This window comes from Bombina bombina, chromosome 3 (genome assembly GCF_027579735.1).
Source record: "Bombina bombina isolate aBomBom1 chromosome 3, aBomBom1.pri, whole genome shotgun sequence".
NCBI lineage: Eukaryota > Metazoa > Chordata > Amphibia > Anura > Bombinatoridae > Bombina > Bombina bombina.
In genome coordinates, this window is record NC_069501.1 from 564491353 (window position 1) to 564514088 (window position 22736).

At 41.6% G+C, this 22736-nt stretch overlaps 1 protein-coding gene across 8 annotated transcripts in view; it reads left to right on the top strand.

Moving 5' to 3' along the window:
* The window catches only part of PUM1 (pumilio RNA binding family member 1), a 604766-nt gene that overhangs the window by 208548 nt on the left and 373482 nt on the right, over positions 1-22736 (top strand). For 4 of the 8 annotated variants that reach the window (XM_053707107.1, XM_053707108.1, XM_053707106.1 and 1 more), the window contains exon 9: positions 15518-15634. In XM_053707107.1, coding sequence (XP_053563082.1) covers positions 15518-15634 — 117 coding nt within the window. The remainder of the gene's footprint in view (positions 1-15517; positions 15635-22736) is intronic. The other 4 variants (XM_053707110.1, XM_053707112.1, XM_053707113.1 and 1 more) reach the window with 2 other exon arrangements.

Below are 22736 nucleotides of genomic sequence, written 5' to 3' on the forward strand. Positions count from 1 at the left end.
TAGTTCTTTTTCATAGAGGTTTCTCTGACTCGGTAATACACACTATGATACAGGTTTGTAAGTCTGTTTCAAGAAAGATTTATCATAGGGTTTAGAAAACCTATATTTCATGGTGTTCCACTCATGATTATTCTTGGCATTTTTTTTAAGAATTCCTAGGATTTTACAGTTTCTTCAGGATGGTTTGGATAAAGGTTTTTCTGCAAATACTTTGAATGGACAAATCTCTACTCTTTAGGTCTTATTTAATGGAAAGATTGCTAAGCTTCCTGATATTCACTGTTTGTTCAGGCTTTGATTTGTATCAAACTTGTTATTAAATCAATTTCTCCTCCTTGGAGTCTAAGTTTCGTTTTAAAGATTTTGCATGCTCCTCCTTTTGAGCCTATGCATTCTATGGATATTAAACTGCTTTCTTGGAAAGTGTTATTTCTTATGGCTATCTCTTCTGCAATAAGAGTTTCTGAATTGTCTGCTCTCTTGTGAGTCTCCTTATCTGATTTTTCATCCAGATAGAGCTATTTTGTGGACTTCATTTAAATTTTTACCTAAAGTTGTGAATTCTAACTATCAATAGAGAAATTATTGTTCCTTCCTTGTATCCTAATCCTAAGAATACTCTTGAAAGGTCTTTACATTCTTTGGATGTGGTAAGAGCTTTGAAACATTTTGTTGAGGCTACTAAAGATTTCAGAAAGACTTCTAGTCGTTTTGTTATTTTTTTTTGGTTCCAGAAAAGGTCAGAAAGCCTCTGCCATTTCTTTGTCATCTTGGTTGAAGCTTTTGATTCACATAGCTTATTTGGAGGTGGGGTAGTCTCCGCCTCAGCAAATTACAGCTCATTTTTAACTAAATCAGTCGCCACATCTTGGGCTTTCAAGAATGAAGCTTCAGTTGATCAAATTTGCAAAGCAGCAACTTGTTTTTTTTTTTTGCATACTAAATTTTACAATTTTGATGTTTGCTTTTTTGGAAGCAGCCTTTGGTGGAAGGTTCTTCAGGCAGCTGTCTCAGTTTGATTTTAGTGCCTATGATTTTAGTTTTTTTTTTTTTTTAGTTTTTTTTTTAAAGAAAACTTTTATTTTTTGGTTTTAATTTCTCGGCGGAAATGTTTTTTTTTATTTTATCCCTCCCTCTCTAGTGACTCGTCTTCCACATCTTGGGTATTATATCCCATACGTCACTAGCTTGTGGACTCTTGCCACCTTTATGAAAGAAAACATAATTTATGTAAGAACTTACCTGATAAATTAATTTCTTTTATGTTGACAAGAATCCATGAGAACCACCCAATTTTTTTGGGGTTATGATATTTTTTATATAAAGCACTTTATCCTGTTCCTCTTTTTTTATGCTCTTACACCTCACTAACTTGGCTATACGTAAACTGAGGTATGAGTGAGGTGGGGGTGTATTTATAGGCATTTGAGGTTTTGGAAACTTTGCCCCCTGCTGGTAGGTATGTATATTATATACGTCACTAGCTCATGAACTCTTGCCACCATGAAAGAAATGAATTTATCAGGTAAGTTCTTACATAAATTATGCTATTTGGGTATACTATAACACTCCAAATCTGTCAGATTGCGAGGGCATCTCCTGTGCACAGCCCTGTTCAGATCACCCCACAGATTTTCAATCGGATTCAGGTCTGGGCTCTGGCTGTGCCATTCCAAAACCGTAATCTTTTTCTGGTGAAGCCATTCCTTTGTTGATTTGGATGTATGCTTTGGGTCGTCATGCTGAAAGATCCTCTTCATGATCAGCTTTCTAGCAGAAGCCTGAAGGTTTTGTGCCAGTATTGTCTGGTATTTGGAACGGTTCATAATTCCCTCTAGCTTAACTGAGGCCCGAGTTCCAGCTGAAGAAAAACAGCCCCAAAGCATAATGCTACCACCACCATGCTTCACTGTGGGTATGTTGTTCTTTTGGGGATGTGCAGTGTTGTTTTTGCGCCAAACATATCTTTTGGAATTATGGCCAAAAAGTTCAACCTTGGTTTCATAAGACCATAACACCTTTTATGTAGCCTGGCTTGGATGTTTTTCTTCGTAAGAAAAGGCTTTCGTCTTGCCACTCTACCCCATAGCCCAGACATATGAAGAATACGGGAGATTGTTGTCACACAGCCGGTACTTGCCAGATATTCCTGCAGCTCCTTTAATGTTGCTGTAGGCCTCTTGGTAGCCTCCCAGACCAGTTTTCTTCTCGTCTTTTCTCTTGTAAGGTGTATCCAGTCCACGGATTCATCCATTACTTGTGGGATATTCTCCTTCCCAGCAGGAAGCTGCAAGAGGATCACCCACAGCAGAGCTGTCTATATAGCTCCTCCCCTAACTGCCACCTCCCAGTCATTCTCTTGCAGCTTTCGACAAGGGAAGTAGCTAGAGAGATGTGGTGCACTAATGTAGTTTATCTTCAATCAAAAGTTTGTTATTTTCAAATGGTACCGGAGTTGTACTATTTTAACCTCAGGCAGAAAGTTGAAGAAGTCTGCCTGTGGTCTTTGATGATCTTAGCAGGTTGTAACTAAGATCCATTGCTGTTCTCACACATAACTGAAGAGATGAGGTAACTTCAGCTGGGGGAATAGCGTGCAGGGTCTCCTGCTCTGAGGTATGTGCAGTTTTAAATTTTTCTAGAGAAATGAATATGCTAGAAAATGCTGACAATACCGGATTTATTTAAGGTAAGCCTGATTACAGTGATTTAATAACGACTGGTATCATGCTTGCTGTAAAGGGTAATATTTTGATTATTTACTCACATTACTGAATAGATATAACGTTTGCTTGAAAGGTGTATGAACGTTTATTACATATTGGTGATAAAACTTTATTCTGGGGCCCAGTTTTTTCCACATGGCTGTCTAGATTTTGCCTAGGGATAGTTTTTTAAGGCCCTCTCACTGTGAGTACAGGCTGGGAGGGGCCTATTTTCGGCCTAAATTGTGCATTCGTTTTTGCAGTTTGAGACATCCAGAGTCCCCTGAACATTTAGGACCTCTCTAAAGGGTTTTTATGCCTTCCAAAGTCGTTGTATGGGCAGGTAGGGCCACAGTAGAGCTGTGGCAGTTTGGTGTGACTGTTTAAAAACGTTTATTGTTTTTTTGATCCGGTTTTGAAACTAAGGGGTTAATCATCCATTTGCAAATGGGTGCAATGCTCTTTTAGCCTATTATACACACTGTAAAAATTTCGTAAGATTTACTGCTTTTTTCACTGTTTTGCAGTTTCTGTGATTGTTTTTTTCTCTTAAAGGCACAGTATAGTTTTTATTTTTTGCTTGTTCACAGTTATTAAAGTGTTTTCCAAGCTTGCTGGTCTCATTACTAGTCTGTTTAAACATGTCTGACATAGAGGAAACTCATTCTTCATTATGTTTAGAAGCCATTGTGGAACCCCCTCTTAGAATGTGTAACAAATGCAATGATTTTACTATAGATTACAAAGACCATATTCTGGCTTTAAAAAATTTATCACCAGAAGAAATTGACAAGGAGGAAGTTATGCCGTCTAACTCTCCCCACATGTCAGATCCTATAAATCCCGCACAGGGGACGCCTAGTACATCTAGCGCGCCCATTGCGTATACCTTGCAAGACATGGCGGCAGTTATGAATCATACCCTTACAGAGGTATTCTCTAAACTGCCAGGATTGCAAGGAAAGGGAGACAGCTCTGGGACTAGAATAAATACAGAGCTCTCTGACGCTTTAGTAGCTATGTCTGATACACCCTCACATTATACTGAAGCTGAAGCAGGGGAGCTTCAATCTGTGGGTGAATTTTCTGTTTCAGGGAAGATACTTCAATCTGATTCTGATATGTCTACATTTAAATTTAAGCTTGAACACCTCCGCGTATTGCTCAGGGAGGTTTTAGCAACTCTGGACGACTGTGACACTATTGTAGTCCCAGAGAAATTATGTAGATTGGATAAATACTATGCAGTACCTACTTACACTGATGTTTTCCAATCCCTAAAAGATTTTCTGAAATTATAACTAAGGAATGGGATAGACCAGGTGCACCGTTCTCTCCCCCTCCTGTTTTTAAAAAGATGTTTCCTATAGACGCCGCTACACAGGACTTATGGCAAGATATTATTGACAAGCTTAGGGCCCTTAAAGATAGCCAATTCATTTGTTTCTGATGCCGTTGTTCATTTAACCAAGCTAACGGCTAAAAATTCAGGTTTTGCTATTCAGGCGCGCAGGGCGCTATGGCTTAAATCCTGGTCAGCTGACGTGACTTCAAAGTCTAAACTTCTCAACATTCCCTTCAAAGGACAGACCCTATTCGGGCCTGGACTGAAGGAGATCATTTCTGACATCACTGGAGGAAAAGGTCACGCCCTTCCTCAAGACAGGTCCAACAAATTAAGGACCAAACAGTCTAGTTTTCGGCACTTTCGAAACTTCAAGAGTGGCGCAGCTTCAACTTCCTCTAACACAAAACAAGAGGGAACTTTTGCCCAGTCTAAGCCGGTCTGGGGACCTAACCAGGCTTGGAACAAGGGGAAACAGGCCAAAAAGCCTGCTGCTGCCTCTAAGACAGCATGAAGGAGCAGCCCCCGATCCGGAAACGGATCTAGTAGGGGGCAGACTCTCTCTCTTCGCCCAGGCTTGGGCAAGAGATGTCCAGGATCCCTGGGCATTGGAAATTGTGTCCAAGGGTTATCTTCTGGAATTCAAAACCTCTCCCCCAAAAGGGAGATTTCATCTCTCACTTTTATCTGCAAACCAGATAAAAAGAGAGGCATTCTTACATTGTGTTCAAGACCTTCTAATTATGGGAGTGATCCACCCAGTTCCGCAGGAGGAACAGGGTCAGGGCTTCTATTCAAATCTGTTTGTAGTTCCCAAGAAAAGGGAACATTCAGACCAATCTTAGATCTCAAGATGTTAAACAAATTTCTCAGAGTTCCATCCTTCAAGATGGAGACTATTCGAACCATACTTCCTATGATCCAGGAGGGTCAATATATGACTACCGTAGACCTAAAGGATGCTCATCTTCACATCCTGATACACAAAGATCATCATCGTTTTCTCAGGTTTGCCTTTCTAGACAGGCACTACCAGTTTGTGGCTCTTCCCTTCGGGTTGGCCACGGCACCAAGAATCTTTACAAAGGTTCTAGGGTCCCTTCTAGCGGTCCTAAGGCCGCGGGGTATAGCAGTAGCCCCTTACTTAGACGACATTCTGATACAGGCGTCGACTTTTCAAGTTGCCAGGTCCAACACGGACATTGTTCTGGCATTTCTGAGGTCCCATGGGTGGAAGGTGAACAAAGAAAAGAGCTCTCTATCACCTCTAACAAAAGTTTCATTCCTAGGGACCCTGATAGATTCGGTAGAAATGAAGATTTACCTAACAAAGGCCAGATTGTCAAAACTTCTAGACTCTTGGCGTGTTCTTTATTCCACTTCTCGTCCTTCAGTGGCTCAGTGTATGGAACTAATCGGTTTAATGGTAGCGGCAATGGACATAGTACCGTTTGCCCGCCTACATCTCAGACCGCTGCACCTTTGCATGCTCAGTCAGTGGAATGGGGATTACACAGATTTGTCCCCTCTACTAAATCTGGATCAAGAAACCAGGGATTCTCTTCTCTGGTGGCTATCTCAGGTCCATCTGTCCAAGGGGATGAGCTTCCGCAGGCCAGATTGGACTATAGTAACGACAGATGCCAGCCTTCTGGGCTGGGGTGCAGTCTGGAACTCCCTGAAGGCTCAGGGCTCGTGGACTCCCTTCCAATAAACATTCTGGAATTAAGAGCGATATTCAATGCTCTTCAGGTTTGGCCTCAGCTAGCTGCGGTCAGGTTCATCAGATTTCAGTCGGACAACATCACGACTGTAGCCTATATCAACCATCAGGGGGGAACAAGGAGCCCCCTGGCAATGTTGGAGGTTTCAAAGATAATTCTATGGGCAGAGGTTCACTCTTGCCATCTCTCAGCTATCCATATCCCAGGAGTAGAGAACTGGGAGGCGGATTTTCTAAGTCGGCAGACTTTTCATCCGGGGGAGTGGGAGCTCCATCCGGAGGTATTTGCCCAGCTGATTCAACTATGGGGCAAACCAGAACTGGATCTCTTGGCGTCTCGTCAGAACGCCAAACTTCCTTGTTATGGGTCCAGGTCAAGGGATCCCCAGGCAGCGCTGATAGATGCTCTAGCAGCACCCTGGTCCTTCAGCCTGGCTTATGTGTTTCTACAGTTTCCTTTGCTCCTTCGGCTGATTGCCAAGATCAAACAGGAGAGAGCTTCAGTGATTTTGATAGCTCCTGCGTGGCCACGCAGGACTTGGTACGCAGATCTGGTGGACATGTCATCCTTTCCACCATGGACTCTGCCGCTGAGGCAGGACCTTCTACTTCAAGGTCCCTTCAAACATCCAAATCTAATTTCTCTGCGTCTGACTGCTTGGAGATTGAACACTTGATTTTATCAAAGCGTGGTTTTTCCGAGACGGTCATTGATACCTTAATTCAGGCTCGAAAGCCTGTCACCAGGAAAATCTATCATAAGATATGGTGTAAATATCTTCATTGGTGTGAATCCAAGGGTTACTCATGGAGTAAAGTCAGGATTCCCAGGATATTGTCTTTTCTCCAAGAAGGATTGGAGAAAGGATTGTCAGCTAGTTCCTTAAAGGGACAGATTTCTGTTCTGTCTATAATTTTGCACAAGCGTCTGGCGGAAGTTCCAGACGTTCAGGCGTTTTGTCAGGCTTTAGTTAGAATCAAGCCTGTGTTTAAACCTGTTGCTCCGCCATGGAGTTTAAATTTAGTTCTTAAAGTTCTTCAAGGGGTTCCGTTTGAACCTCTGCATTCCATAGATATCAAGCTTTTATCTTGGAAAGTTCTATTCTTGGTAGCTATCTCTTCGGCTCCAAGAGTTTCAGAGTTATCTGCCTTACAGTGTGATTCCCCTTATCTGATCTTCCATGCAGATAAGGTAGTGTTGCGTACCAAACCTGGGTTTCTTCCTAAGGTGGTATCTAATAAGAATATCAATCAGGAGATTTTTGTTCCTTCATTGTGTCCTAATCCTTCTTCAAAGAAGGAATGTCTGTTACACAATCTTGACGTGGTTCCTACTTTAAAGTTTTATTTACAAGCTACTAAAGATTTTCGTCAAACATCTGCATTGTTTGTTGTCTACTCTGGACAGAGGAAAGGCCAAAAGACTTCTGCAACTTCTCTTTCCTTTTGGTTAAGAAGTATAATCCGCATAGATTATGAGACTGCTGGCCAGCAGCCTCCTGTAAGAATTACAGCTCATTCCACTAGAGCAGTGGCTTCCACATGGGCTTTTAAAAATGAGGCTTCTGTTGAACAGATTTGTAAGGCGGCGACTTGGTCTTCGCTTCATACTTTTTCTAAATTCTACAAATTTGATACTTTTGCTTCTTCGGAGGCTATTTTTGGGAGAAAGGTCTTACAGGCAGTGGTGCCTTCCGTTTAAGTTCCTGCCTTGTCCCTCCCTTCATCCGTGTCCTATAGCTTTGGTATTGGTATCCCACAAGTAATGGATGAATCCGTGGACTGGATACACCTTACAAGAGAAAACAAAATTTATGCTTACCTGATAAATTTATTTCTCTTGTGGTGTATCCAGTCCACGGCCCGCCCTGTCATTTTAAGGCAGGTGTTTTTTTAAATTTTTAAACTACAGTTACCACTGCACCCTATAGTTTCTCCTTTCTCTTGCTTGTCTTCGGTCGAATGACTGGGAGGTGGCAGTTAGGGGAGGAGCTATATAGACAGTTCTGCTGTGGGTGATCCTCTTGCAGCTTCCTGTTGGGAAGGAGAATATCCCACAAGTAATGGATGAATCCGTGGACTGGATACACCACAAGAGAAATAAATTTATCAGGTAAGCATAAATTTTGTTTTCATCAATTTTGGAAGGATGTCCAGTTCTTGGTAATGTCACTGTTGTGCCATATTTTCTCCACTTGAGCCGACTGTGTTCCATGGTATATCTAATGCCTTGGAAATTCTTTTCTCCAACATAGGTGTGTCCGGTCCACGGCGTCATCCTTACTTGTGGGATATTCTCTTCCCCAACAGGAAATGGCAAAGAGCCCAGCAAAGCTGGTCACATGATCCCTCCTAGGCTCCGCCTACCCCAGTCATTCTCTTTGCCGTTGTACAGGCAACATCTCCACGGAGATGGCTTAGAGTTTTTTAGTGTTTAACTGTAGTTTTTCATTATTCAATCAAGAGTTTGTTATTTTAAAATAGTGCTGGTACGTACTATTTACTCAGAAACAGAAAAGAGATGAAGAATTCTGTTTGTATGAGGAAAATGATTTTAGCAACCGTAACTAAAATCCATGGCTGTTCCACACAGGACTGTTGAGAGCAATTAACTTCAGTTGGGGGAACAGTTTGCAGTCTCTTGCTGCTTGAGGTATGACACATTCTAACAAGACGATGTAATGCTGGAAGCTGTCATTTTCCCTATGGGATCCGGTAAGCCATGTTTATTACGATTGTAAATAAGGGCTTCACAAGGGCTTATTTAAACTGTAGACTTTTTTTGGGCTAAATCGATTGATATTAACACTTATTTAGCCTTGAGGAATCATTTATTCTGGGTATTTTGATTTAATAATATCGGCAGGTATTATTGCTCGATAGTGACTCTCCTCCTTATGAGGAGATTATGGACAGAATCAATGCTCTCAAATTGGCTAATTCTTTCACTCTAGACGCCTCTTTGCAATTGGCTAAGTTAGCGGCTAAGAACTCTGGGTTTGCTATTGTGGCGCGCAGAGCGCTTTGGTTGAAATCTTGGTCGGCTGATGCGTCTTCCAAGAACAAGCTACTAAACATTCCTTTCAAGGGGAAAACGCTGTTTGGTCCTGACTTGAAAGAGATTATCTCTGATATCACTGGGGGTAAGGGCCACGCCCTTCCTCAGGATCGGCCCTTCAAGGCAAAAAATAGACCTAATTTTCGTCCCTTTCGTAAAAACGGACCAGCCCAAGGTGTTACGTCCTCTAAGCAAGAGGGTAATACTTCTCAGGCCAAGCCAGCTTGGAGACCAATGCAAGGCTGGAACAAGGGAAAGCAGGCCAAGAAACCTGCCACTGCTACCAAGACAGCATGAAATATTGGCCCCCGATCCGGGACCGGATCTGGTGGGGGGCAGACTCTCTCTCTTCGCTCAGGCTTGGGCAAGAGATGTTCTGGATCCTTGGGCGCTAGAAATAGTCTCCCAGGGTTATCTTCTGGAATTCAAGGGACTTCCCCCAAGGGGGAGGTTCCACAAGTCGCAGTTGTCTTCAGACCACATAAAAAGACAGGCGTTCTTACATTGTGTAGAAGACCTGTTAAAAATGGGAGTGATTCATCCTGTTCCATTAAGAGAACAAGGGATGGGGTTCTACTCCAATCTGTTCATAGTTCCCAAAAAAGAGGGAACGTTCAGACCAATCCTAGATCTCAAGATCTTAAACAAATTTCTCAAGGTCCCATCGTTCAAGATGGAAACCATTCGAACTATCCTTCCTTCCATCCAGGAAGGTCAATTTATGACCACGGTGGATTTAAAGGATGCGTATCTACATATTCCTATCCACAAGGAACATCATCGGTTCCTAAGGTTTGCATTCCTGGACAAACATTACCAGTTCGTGGCGCTTCCTTTCGGATTAGCCACTGCTCCAAGGATTTTCACAAAGGTACTAGGGTCCCTTCTAGCGGTGCTAAGACCAAGGGGCATTGCAGTAGTACCTTACCTGGACGACATTCTGATTCAAGCGTCGTCCCTTCCTCAAGCAAAGGCTCACACGGACATTGTCCTGGCCTTTCTCAGATCTCACGGCTGGAAAGTGAACGTGGAAAAGAGTTCTCTATCCCCGTCAACAAGGGTTCCCTTCTTGGGAACAATTATAGACTCCTTAGAAATGAGGATCTTTCTAACAGAGGCCAGAAAAACAAAGCTTCTGGACTCTTGTCGGATACTTCATTCCGTTCCTCTTCCTTCCATAGCTCAGTGCATGGAAGTGATCGGGTTGATGGTGGCGGCGATGGACATAGTTCCTTTTGCGCGCATTCATCTAAGACCATTACAACTGTGCATGCTCAGTCAGTGGAATGGGGACTATACAGACTTGTCTCCGAAGATACAAGTAAATCAGAGGACCAGAGACTCACTCCGTTGGTGGCTGTCCCTGGACAATCTGTCTCAAGGGATGATGTTCCACAGACCAGAGTGGGTCATTGTCACGACCGACGCCAGTCTGATAGGCTGGGGCGCGGTCTGGGGATCCCTGAAAGCTCAGGGTCTTTGGTCTCGGGAAGAATCTCTTCTACCGATAAATATTCTGGAACTGAGAGCGATATTCAATGCGCTCCAGGCCTGGCCCCAGCTTGCGAGGACCAGGTTCATACGGTTTCAATCAGACAACATGACGACTGTTGCGTACATCAACCATCAGGGGGGAACAAGGAGTTCCCTAGCGATGGAAGAAGTAACCAAAATTATTCTTTGGGCGGAGTCTCACTCCTGCCACCTGTCTGCTATCCACATCCCAGGAGTGGAAAATTGGGAAGCGGATTTTCTGAGTCGTCAGACATTGCATCCGGGGGAGTGGGAACTCCATCCGGAAATCTTTGCCCAAGTCACTCACCTGTGGGGCATTCCAGACATGGATCTGATGGCCTCTCGTCAGAACTTCAAAGTTCCTTGCTACGGGGCCAGATCCAGGGATCCCAAGGCGGCTCTAGTGGATGCACTAGTAGCACCTTGGACCTTCAAACTAGCTTATGTGTTCCCGCCATTTCCTCTCATCCCCAGGCTGATAGCCAGGATCAAGCAGGAGAGGGCGTCGGTGATCTTGATAGCTCCTGCGTGGCCACGCAGGACTTGGTATGCAGATCTGGTGAATATGTCATCGGCTCCACCTTGGAAGCTACCTTTGAGACGAGACCTTCTTGTTCAGGGTCCGTTCGAACATCCGAATCTGGTTTCACTCCAGCTGACTGCTTGGAGATTGAACGCTTGATTTTATCGAAGCGAGGATTCTCAGATTCTGTGATCGATACTCTTGTTCAGGCCAGAAAGCCTGTGACTAGAAAGATTTACCACAAAATTTGGAAAAAATATATCTGTTGGTGTGAATCTAAAGGATTCCCTTGGGACAAGGTTAAGATTCCTAGGATTCTATCCTTCCTTCAAGAAGGATTGGAAAAAGGATTATCTGCAAGTTCCCTGAAGGGACAGATTTCTGCCTTGTCGGTATTACTTCACAAAAAGCTGGCAGCTGTGCCAGATGTTCAAGCCTTTGTTCAGGCTCTGGTTAGAATCAAGCCTGTTTACAAACCTTTGACTCCTCCTTGGAGTCTCAATTTAGTTCTTTCAGTTCTTCAGGGGGTTCCGTTTGAACCCTTACATTCCGTTGATATTAAGTTATTATCTTGGAAAGTTTTGTTTTTAGTTGCGATTTCTTCTGCTAGAAGAGTCTCAGAATTATCTGCTCTGCAGTGTTCTCCTCCTTATCTGGTGTTCCATGCAGATAAGGTGGTTTTACGTACTAAACCTGGTTTTCTTCCAAAAGTTGTTTCTAACAAAAACATTAACCAGGAGATTATCGTACCTTCTCTGTGTCCAAAACCAGTTTCAAAGAAGGAACGTTTGTTGCACAATTTGGATGTTGTTCGCGCTCTAAAATTCTATTTAGATGCTACAAAGGATTTTAGACAAACATCTTCCTTGTTTGTTGTTTATTCAGGTAAAAGGAGAGGTCAAAAAGCAACTTCTACCTCTCTCTCTTTTTGGATTAAAAGCATCATCAGATTGGCTTACGAGACTGCCGGACGGCAGCCTCCCGAAAGAATCACAGCTCATTCCACTAGGGCTGTGGCTTCCACATGGGCCTTCAAGAACGAGGCTTCTGTTGATCAGATATGTAGGGCAGCGACTTGGTCTTCACTGCACACTTTTACCAAATTTTACAAGTTTGATACTTTTGCTTCTTCTGAGGCTATTTTTGGGAGAAAGGTTTTGCAAGCCGTGGTGCCTTCCATTTAGGTGACCTGATTTGCTCCCTCCCTTCATCCGTGTCCTAAAGCTTTGGTATTGGTTCCCACAAGTAAGGATGACGCCGTGGACCGGACACACCTATGTTGGAGAAAACAGAATTTATGTTTACCTGATAAATTTCTTTCTCCAACGGTGTGTCCGGTCCACGGCCCGCCCTGGTTTTTTTAATCAGGTCTGATATTTTATTTTCTTTAACTACAGTCACCACGGTACCATATGGTTTCTCCTATGCAAATATTCCTCCTTAACGTCGGTCGAATGACTGGGGTAGGCGGAGCCTAGGAGGGATCATGTGACCAGCTTTGCTGGGCTCTTTGCCATTTCCTGTTGGGGAAGAGAATATCCCACAAGTAAGGATGACGCCGTGGACCGGACACACCGTTGGAGAAAGAAATTTATCAGGTAAACATAAATTCTGTTTTTTACCCTTCTCCCGACTGATACCTTTTAACAATGAGATCCCTCAGATGCGTTCGAAGCTCTGTGTGGACCATGGCTTTTGCTGTGGGATGCGACTAAGAAAATTTCAGGAAAGACCAACTAGAGCAGCTGAACTTTATTTGGGGTTAATCAGAGGCACTTTAAATGATGGCAGGTGTATGCTGACTCCTATTTAAAGGGACAGTCAACCATAGAATTGTTATTGTTTTAAAAGATAGATAATCCCTTTATTACTCATTCCCCAGTTTTGCATAACCAACACAGTTATATTAATGTACTTTTTACCTTTGTGATTACCTTGTATCTAGGAACCTTCTTCCAGCCCCCTGATCACATGACTGTGACGGTTTATTATCTATTGTCTTACATTTAGCATTGTATTGTGCTAGATCTTAATTAACTTTCTGTGTCTGAACACAGTGTTATCTATATAGCCCACGTGTACTTTCTGTCTCTTTGTGTTGAAAAGAGATTTAAAAAGCATGTGATAAGAGGCAGCCATCAAAGGCTTAGAAATTAGCATATGAGCCTACCTATGTTTAGTTTAAACTAAGAATACCAAGAGAAAAAAGCAAATTTGATGATAAAAGTAAATTGGAAAGTCGATTAAAATTAAAAGTCCTATCTGAATAATGAAAGTTTAATTTATACTTGACTGTCCCTTTAACATTATTTTGAATGTGATTGCAACCATATTTTATTTTGTTTTCCTCCCTCCACCTAAAAGATTTCAGTTTGTTTTTCAATTGAGTTGTACAGTTTATAGGTCACATTAAAGGTGGAAAAAGTTCTGAAATTATTTATCTTTGCCTCATTTTTTTACATCACAGAAACCTGACATTTTAACAGGGGTGTGTAGACTTTGTATATATGTGTATATATATATATATATATATATATGTATATATATGTATATATATGTATATATATTCATATTTTTTTCGTATTTTTGCCACTATGTATTCAATAACAGTTTGTTCTCTTTAAATTGAGCTGCGTTGTTTAACCTGCATCTAACTGTAATTAATACGTTCTCTTCCTTTATGTATGTGCTTTTGTTAATCTACATTTTTGAACTAACAGTTGCGGTCCTTATTAATATCCCAATCTAACTCTTTTGTGTATATATATATATATATATATATATATATATATATATATATATATATATATATATATATATATATATAAAGAAAGGATTGTTGTCAGCACTATCAGTATTACCAATAAAAAGGGGTAGTATACAAAGGTCCAAATATTTAGTACTTATCAGACCTTTGGTGCAAGGGGAAAGTAGAAAATTTTTATTCACAAGAGTAGAGATAATGAGCCTCTCCTGTCCAGCACTAACCAGTCCCTAAAAAAATGTAATGGAATAGGCTATTCTAAAGTGACAATCCTATAGAGGCATAAAGAAACAAATAAAACAAAAAACATCAATCAATTGCTGCAAACAGGGAGCATTAAAAAGAGTAATTTATTGGAAATCCATGATAATATGTTAACAACCTAAAGGGTACTCAAAACAATTCCGATCATAGTGCACTATGAAGTTATCCTACCAGCTGGAAGCAAAACCATGGCTGGATTGTTTGTTGGGAACTCCACGAGACAAAGATTTCTGGCAGAATTATTTGTGATAGTAGCAACTTTGGAGTTTGTGAACAACCGCACAATAAAGGTTACCAAGAAGAGTGAGAGGAGCACCCCTGGAGGTGTGGCACCGCGACTGTGGGACTCTCTAACAACGCAAGTATAACCACTACGGCGGGTGACATTTTCAGACACAGTATATGCTAATTTGTACCAACATTGCCAAACATCTTTACCGCTACAGCTGAGTCTGTTTCTCTAACAATATGAAGTATTGCTGATAGCCAAGAGCTGGTTAATACCGCAAAGGTGGAATTGTTAATTTAAATTGTGTCTGCAAGTGAAGTGTGGATAATATCTTGCATCATACCAGAAGATCCCTTTCATGAATTTCTGAATAACAAGAAAGATAATGTAACCATTTTCAGCAGGTTGCTACAATATTTATGATTGATCTATTGGGAACTCTCATTAAATTACCTACTGGGACTTTTATTACCTGTGCTTTCAAACAGGTTTTTTTTCTTCTTTTTGGTTACTTGAAGTACTGAGTTGCATATTGTTTGTTTTATTATTTTTATTTTTCATGGTTTTGCTTCCAGCTGGTAGGATAATTTCATAGTGCACTATGATCGGAATTGTTTTGAGTACCCTTTAGGTTGTTAACATATTATCGTGGATTTCCAATAAATTACTCTTTTTAATGCTCCCTGTTTGCAGCAATTGATTGATGTTTTTTGTTTTATTTGTTTCTTTATGCCTCTATAGGATTGTCACTTTAGAATAGCCTATTCCATTACATTTTTTTAGGGACTGGTTAGTGCTGTACAGGAGAGGCTCATTATCTCTACTCTTGAAAAAAAAAATATATATATATATATATATATATATATATATATATATATATATATATATATATATATATATATATATATATATATATATATATATATATATATATACACACACACACACACACACACTTGTTTTTGAGACTTTCTAAAAACCCAATACTGATATTACTATTTACTGTAGTTACCTCAGTCCAGCTTTAGACTTGAGAATCTTGTAATTTTGTCACATGATCTGGAACAACCTATAGTAAAACGGTGGGTGTTTATAAATTGTGTTAATTTTTAATTGAAAGCACGCTTATGATTAAGGCAGTAATGCCGAAACATGTCAGGCGTGTGTTCGCCGTTTTTGTGGTGTGGCTATATTAAAAATGTTCCTTGACTTATTAAAACTTCTTGACCCTAAGAAAACATCCACATATTTAAGAATTCTAGTTACGATAAGGGTCCCAATCCCTTTTTTAACTCCTAAAATAAATCCATGTTATTTGGTCACGTTGCTGCAGGGTTGCAAGGCACATTGCTCTGCGCTTCCAACGTACTGAAGTCTGCTTTCACTGACAGGTATGTTTTCAGCAGGTCTAGCCCCCGCTGCCTTCGTCCCAAATCCTTACATCATAAGTGCGGCACCTCCGGGAACGGACCCCTATGCAGCAGGACTGGCAGCTGCTGCCACACTTGGTAAGCAATTTCCCCATCATCCCTGTCTATCATTTTCTCCTAAAAATGTGTCATATTTTCCTTTTTAATGTGATGGTAAATTCAAGCATTTAATCCCTTAGGGATTTTCTTACTGTTTGGGACCAGGGCTATTTTTACATTTCTGCTGTGTTTGTGTTTAGCTGTAATTTTCCTCTTATTCATTTACTGTACCCACATATTATATACTGTTTTTCTCGCCATTAAATTGACTTTCTAAAGATACCATTATTTTCATCGTATCTTATAATTTACTATAATTTTTTTTAAATAAAAAATTATGAAAAAAATGTAAAAAAACACTTTTTCTAACTTTGACCCCCAAAATCTTACACATCTACAACCACCAAAAAACACCCATGCTAAATAGTTTCTAAATTTTGTCCTGAGTTTAGAAATACCCAATGTTTACATTTTCTTTGCTTTTTTTGCAAGTTATAGGGCAATAAATACAAGAAGCACTTTGCTATTTCCAAACCATATTTTTTTTTAAAAAAAAATTAATGATAGTTACATTGTAACACTGATATCTGTCAGGAATCCCTGAATAACCCTTCACATGTGTATATATTTATTTTTTTTAGTGGACAACCCAAAGTATTGATCTAGCCCCATTTTGGTATATTTCATGCCACCATTTCACCGCCAAATGCGATCAAATAAACAAATAGTAATTTTTTTTTCACAATTTTAGGATTCTCACTGAAATTATTTACAAACAGTGCAATCATGGGCCAAATGGTTGTAAATGCTTCTATGGGATCTCCTTTGTTTAGAAATAGCAGACATATATGGCTTTGGCATTGCTTTTTGGTAATTAGAAGGTCGCTAAATGCCCCTGCGCACCACAGGCATGTCCTTGGTCATTAACTGACATCCAATGTAGGACGTGCCTGTCACATCCTTGGTCGTTAAGGGGTTAAAAATGCTAGGATTTACCATCGCTAATAATAATCTGGAGTTTCATTGATCACTTATTTAAAAAAAAAAAAAAAAAAAAGTGCTAAACTCACCCTGTTTGTGCTGCGGCAGCTAGCTGAAGTCGGTCTCTGGCCGCCCATGGCACAGAGAGCTTCTCTTAATGAGGTGACGTTTCATGTCACCTCATTGGTAGAGTGCTCTGCCTTTGGACGGCCAGAGACTCTGATTTAAGCATGCTGCCGCATCACAGACCAGGGTGAGTTTAGCACCCTTTTTTAATAAGTGATTAAAGAAACGCCAGATTATTTTAAGTGATGGTAAACCTAGCGTTTTTTTAACTGCTTGGATTTACTATCACTTTATTATGTCATATTATCATTAACAGGCTAATTTATTTGTAATTGTTAAATGGACTTTCTTCTTCAAAATGTTTGTTTAAAAAGATAACATATTTATTACCCTTTCCTCGGCTTTGCACAACCAACAGTGTTCTATTAATTTACTTTATAACCTTTAAACGTCTAAATTTCTGCCTGTTTCTAAACTCCTGCAGACAGCCTTTATCTCAGGGCATATGGCTTTTCACAGCAAGACAATTCTCGTTCATGTGTGCCATATAGATACCAATGTTCTGTGGAGTTATTCATGAGTCTGCACAAATTGTCTAAAATGTAAGTCTGTAAATAGAACTGGGATATGGAGGCAGGCTGAAAAAAAAAATCTTAGGTACAAGGTAATTACAGAGTTAAAAAGTATATTAATATAACAGTGTTGGTTATGCAAAACTGGGGAATGGGTAATAAAGGGTTTATCTTTTTAAACAATAACAAATTAGAGTAGACTATCCTTTTTAAAGCTTTTCCCTTGCTTAGTTAGCTGTACACATAAACAAAGTAAAGTACCCCTTGCTATTTACTTTTCTTTTACAAGATATGACGAGTCCACGGATTTCATCCTTACTTATGGGATATCTCCTCCTGGTCAGCAGGAGGAGGCAAAGAGCTCCACAGCAGAGCTGCATAAATAGCTCCTCTCTTCCCCCCCAACCCAGTCATTCTCTTTGCCTGTGTTAGTGATAGGAGTGAGGTAAAGTGAGGTGTTAGTTTAGATTCTTCAATCAATAGTTTTTTATTTTTAAATGTTGCCAGAGTGTACTATTTTTCTTTAGAGCAGCTTCTGCAGTTATAGCCTTTTGGCTATGGGAACTGGTGGGGTTTTAGCCTCACTGCGCCTCCCATTCTTCTGCTGCTCTGCTGTGATGGCCTTAGATGAAACGTAACTAAGACCCTTCTATCTTCACAGGACCTCAGGAGGAAAAGAGGACCTCTTGACACTGAATTATCATGCTGTTCCTCAGCATGGCGTTAAGTGCAGTCTTTTATTCTGGGACAAAACATATATCAGAATTGACTGTACTTTGCCTTTTTCTTGTTTGTTCTCTATCAGAGATTAGGGGCTAAAAGGCTTCTCTTAAACAATATGCAGATTCTCATTAGTTAAAACGAGAACCGACACATTGCTTGTTTCCTGCAGACATTCTAGAAAGGATAAACTAGAAGCGCTGGGGAATGGCTGGTGTTTATGCACTGTATACGTTATTCGGCACTCTGTTTAATGAAAGGTGTAAAACATAAGACATGGCTGACACGGGAGATTATGGCATATGTATTGGAGAATTGGCTTCAGTTAATGGCAGTTCAGTGTGTATATACGCCACGGAGCTGAGGGGTTATGTTTACACCCACGAAGGCGGGGCTTCTTGTTCGCACTCTTGCTGCGCAGTATCCCTTCTGTTCGGCACCGGATGGCAGCAGGTTTTCACGGGCCCTAAGTTCGGCTGTGGTGCAATATTTACAAGCGATCGTAGGAGCGCCGCATAAGAGGTGTCAGTGTCAAGCAACTGGGCCTTAGAGTGTAGAGAGAAAATTTTAATAAAAATATGTCTAATGAATGTCCTCAGACTGATGAGACTCAGGGTATGCCGCAACCAACACCCACACAAGTAACGCCATGTTCTTCCACGGTGTCTGCGTCATTTACTCTGCAGGATATGGCTGCAGTTATGTCATCCACTCTTACAGAAGTTTTATCTAAGTTGCCTTTATTACAGGGCAAACGTAGTGGAAAAGAGACCCAGGTGGGCCATGCGACTTCTGATGGCTATCTCCGATATACCCTCCCAGGGCTCTGAGTGGGGGGGGGTAGGGAGGCTCTGTCTGAAGGGGAACTGTCTAACTCAGGTAGTGCTTTACCCCAGACAGATTCGGACGTGATGTCCTTCAGATTTAAGCTTGAACACCTTTGCCTGTTATTGCGGGAGGTTCTGATGACTCTGGACGACTGTGACTCTATTGTGGTCCCTCCAGAGAAATTGTGTAAGATGGACAAGTATTTAGAGGTTCCATCTTATTCTGACGTTTTTCCAGTTCCTAAGAGAATTTCGGAAATTATTACTAGGGAATGGGAAAGACCGGGTATCTCGTTTTCATCTTCCCCTATTTTTAAGAAAATGTACCCTATACCTGACACCGTTCGGGATTCTTGGCAAACGGTTCTTAAGGTGGAGGGAGCTATTTCTACCCTGGCTAAGCGTACGACTATCCCTATTGAGGACAGTTGTGCTTTCAAAGACCCTATGGATAAAAAGTTGGAGGGTCTTCTAAAAAAGCTATTTATTCACCAAGGGTTTCTATTACAACCGACGGCCTGCATTGTACCAGTCCCAACTGCGGCTGCCTTTTGGTTTGACGCCTTAGAAGATTCTCTTAAGACTGAGACTTCTTTAGAGGAAATAATGGATAGAATTAAGGCCCTTAAGCTGGCTAATTCTTTTGTTACTGATGCCGCCTTTCAGATCGCCAAATTGGCAGCTAAGAATGCAGGATTTGCCATTCTAGCGCGCAGAGCCTTATGGTTAAAATCTTGGTCTGCGGATGTGTCTTCTAAATCCAAACTTTTGGCTATTCCTTTCAAGGGAAAGACCCTATTCGGACCCGACTTGAAAGAGATCATTTCTGAAATTATGGGAGGTAAGGGTCATCTCCTATCTCAGGATAAAACATCTAAGCAGAGGGGTAGACAGAGTAATTTTCGTTCCTTTCGAAATTTCAAGGGAGTCCCCTCTTCCTCTTCTGCTAAACAGGAAGGGAATTTTGCACAAGCCAAGTCTGCCTGGAGACCCAACCAGACTTGGAACAAGGGTAAACAACCCAAGACAGCATGAAGGGGCGGCCCCCGATCCGGGACCGGATCTAGTAGGGGGCAGACTTTCTCTCTTTGTCCACGATTGGGTAAGAGACGTTCAGGATCCCTGGACACTGGAAATTGTGTCTCAAGGGTATCAGTTGGAGTTCAAAAATTCTTTCCCAAGGGGAAGGTTTCTTCTTTCACGATTGTCTGTAGACCAGATAAAAAGAGAGGTGTTCTTAAGTTGTGTAAAAGACCTCTCCACTATGGGAGTAATTTGTCCTGTTCCAAAACAGGAACAGGGGCAGGGATTTTACTCAAACCTTTTCGTGGTTCCCAAAAAAGAGGGAACGTTCCGTCCTATTTTAGATCTAAAGAGTCTAAACAAGTTTCTCAGGGTCCCATCCTACAAGATGGAGACTATTCGGACAATTCTTCCATTAATCCAGGAGGGTCAATATATGACTACCGTGGACTTAAAGGATGCATATCTTCATATTCCTATCCACAAGGATCATCACCAGTTCCTAAGGTTTGCCTTCCTGGACAAACAATTTCAGTTTGTGGCGCTTCCTTTTGGGCTGGCCAAGGCACCCAGAATCTTCACCAAGGTTCTAGGGTCTCTACTGGCGGTTCTCAGGCCGCGGGGCATTGCAGTGGCGCCTTATCTGGATGATATTCTGATCCAGGCGTTGTCTTATCAACTGACAAAGTCTCATACCGACATGGTTCTGTCCTTTCTAAGGACTCACGGGTAGAAGGTGAATCTAGAAAATAGTTCACTAATTCCACAGACAAGGGTTCCCTTCCTGGGAACTCTAATAGACTCTGTGTCCATGAAAATCTTTTTGACGGAGGTCAGAAAATTAAAGATTCTGAATACATGCAGATCCCTTCAGTCCAATCCTCGGCCATCAGTGGCTCAGTGCATGGAGGTAATTGGATTGATGGTGGCGGCGATGGACATCATTCCGTTTGTTCGTTTTCATCTCAGACCTCTACAACTGAGCATGCTCAGACAGTGGAATGGAGATTATGCAGATTTATCTCCTCAGATAGATCTGGATCAGGAGACAAGGGACTCTCTTCTTTGGTGGTTGTCGCTGGATCATCTGTCCCAAGGGACGTGCTTCCACAGACCCACATGGGTGATAGTGACAACGGACACCAGCCTACTAGGATGGGGAGCAGTCTGGAATTCCCTGAAGGCACAGGGTGTGTGGTCTCGGTCGGAGTCTCTACTTCCAATCAATATTCTGGAGTTGAGAGCAATATTCAATGCACTTCAGACTTGGCCTCAGTTGACTTCAGCCAAATTCATCTGATTTCAGTCGGACAACATCACGACTGTGGCTTACATCAATCATCAGGGAGGAACAAGGAGTTACTTAGCAATGGCAGAAGTATCCAAGATAATTCGGTTGGCGGAGGCTCACTCTTGTTATCTGTCAGCAATCTACATCCCAGGAGTGGACAACTGGGAAGCGGATTTTTTGAGCAGACAGATGTTTCATCCGGGGGATCTTCTCAGATGGGGCAGACCGGAGCTGGATCTTATGGCATCTCGTCAGAATGCCAAGCTCCCGAGATACGGATCTAGGTCCAGGGATCCTCAGGCCGAACTTGGCGGTGCCTTGGTCGTTCAACCTAGCTTATGTGTTTCCGCCGTTTGCTCTCCTTCCTCGGGTGATTGCTCGAGTCAAGCAGGAGAGGGCTTTGGTGATTGTCATCGCTCCTGCGTGGCCTCGCAGGACTTGGTATGCAGATCTGGTGGACATGTCATCTCTGCCACCGTGGAGGCTTCCATTGAGGCAGGACCTTCTCATTCAGGGACCCTGCCATCATCCGAATCTAATTTCTCTGCAGCTGACTGCCTGGAGATTGAACGCTTGATTTTATCTAAGCGAGGGTTCTCTGATTTGGTTATTGATACCTTGATTGAGGCACGTAAGCCTGTTACTAGAAAGATTTACAATAAGATATGGCGTAAATATCTTTATTGGTGCGAATCCAGGAGTTACTCATGGAGTAAGATTAGGATTCCTAGGATTTTGTCTTTTCTCAAAGAAGGATTGGAGAAGGGGTTATCAGCAAGTTCATTAAAGGGACAGATTTGTGCTCTGTCTATTTTGGTACACAAATGTCTGGCAGATGTTCCGGATGTTCAGTCCTTTTGTCAGGCTCTGACTAGGATCAGGCCTGTGTTTAGATCAATTGCTTCTCCTTGGAGTTTGAATTTAGTTCTTAATGTTCTTCAAGTGGTTCCATTTGAACCTATGCATTCCATAGATATTAAGTTATTATTTTGGAAAGTTTTATTTCTGGTTGCTATTTCTTCTGCTCGCAGAGTTTCGGAGCTTTCGGCATTACAATGTGATTCTCCTTATCTTATTTTTCATTCTGATAAGGTGGTGTTGCGCACCAAACATGGATTTCTTCCTAAGGTTGTTTCTAACAAAAATATTAATCAGGAAATTGTTGTTCCTTCCTTGTGTCCTAACCCTTCCTCTAAGAAGGAGCGTCAGTAACATAATTTGGACGTAGTCTGTGCCTTGAAGTTCTACTTGCAGGTGACTAAGGAATTTCGTCAAACATCTTCTTTATTTGTTTTTTTTTCTGGGAAACGCAGGGGTCAGAAAGCTACGGCTACCTCTTTCTTTTTGGCTGAGGAGTATCATCCGTGTTGCATATGAGACTGCTGGACAGCAGCCTCCAGAACGAATTACGGCTCATTCTACTAGAGCTGTGGCTTCCGCATGGGCATTTAAAAATGATGCTTCCGTTGAACAGATTTGCAAAGCTGCAACTTGGTCGTCTCTTCACACTTTTTCCAAATTTTCCAAATTTGATACTTTTGCCTCGTCTGAGGCTGTTTTTTGGGAGAAAGGTTCTTCAAGCAGTGGTGCCTTCCGTTTAGGTTCCTGTCTTGTGCCTCCCTTTCATCCGTGTCCTATAGCTTTGGTATTGTATCCCATAA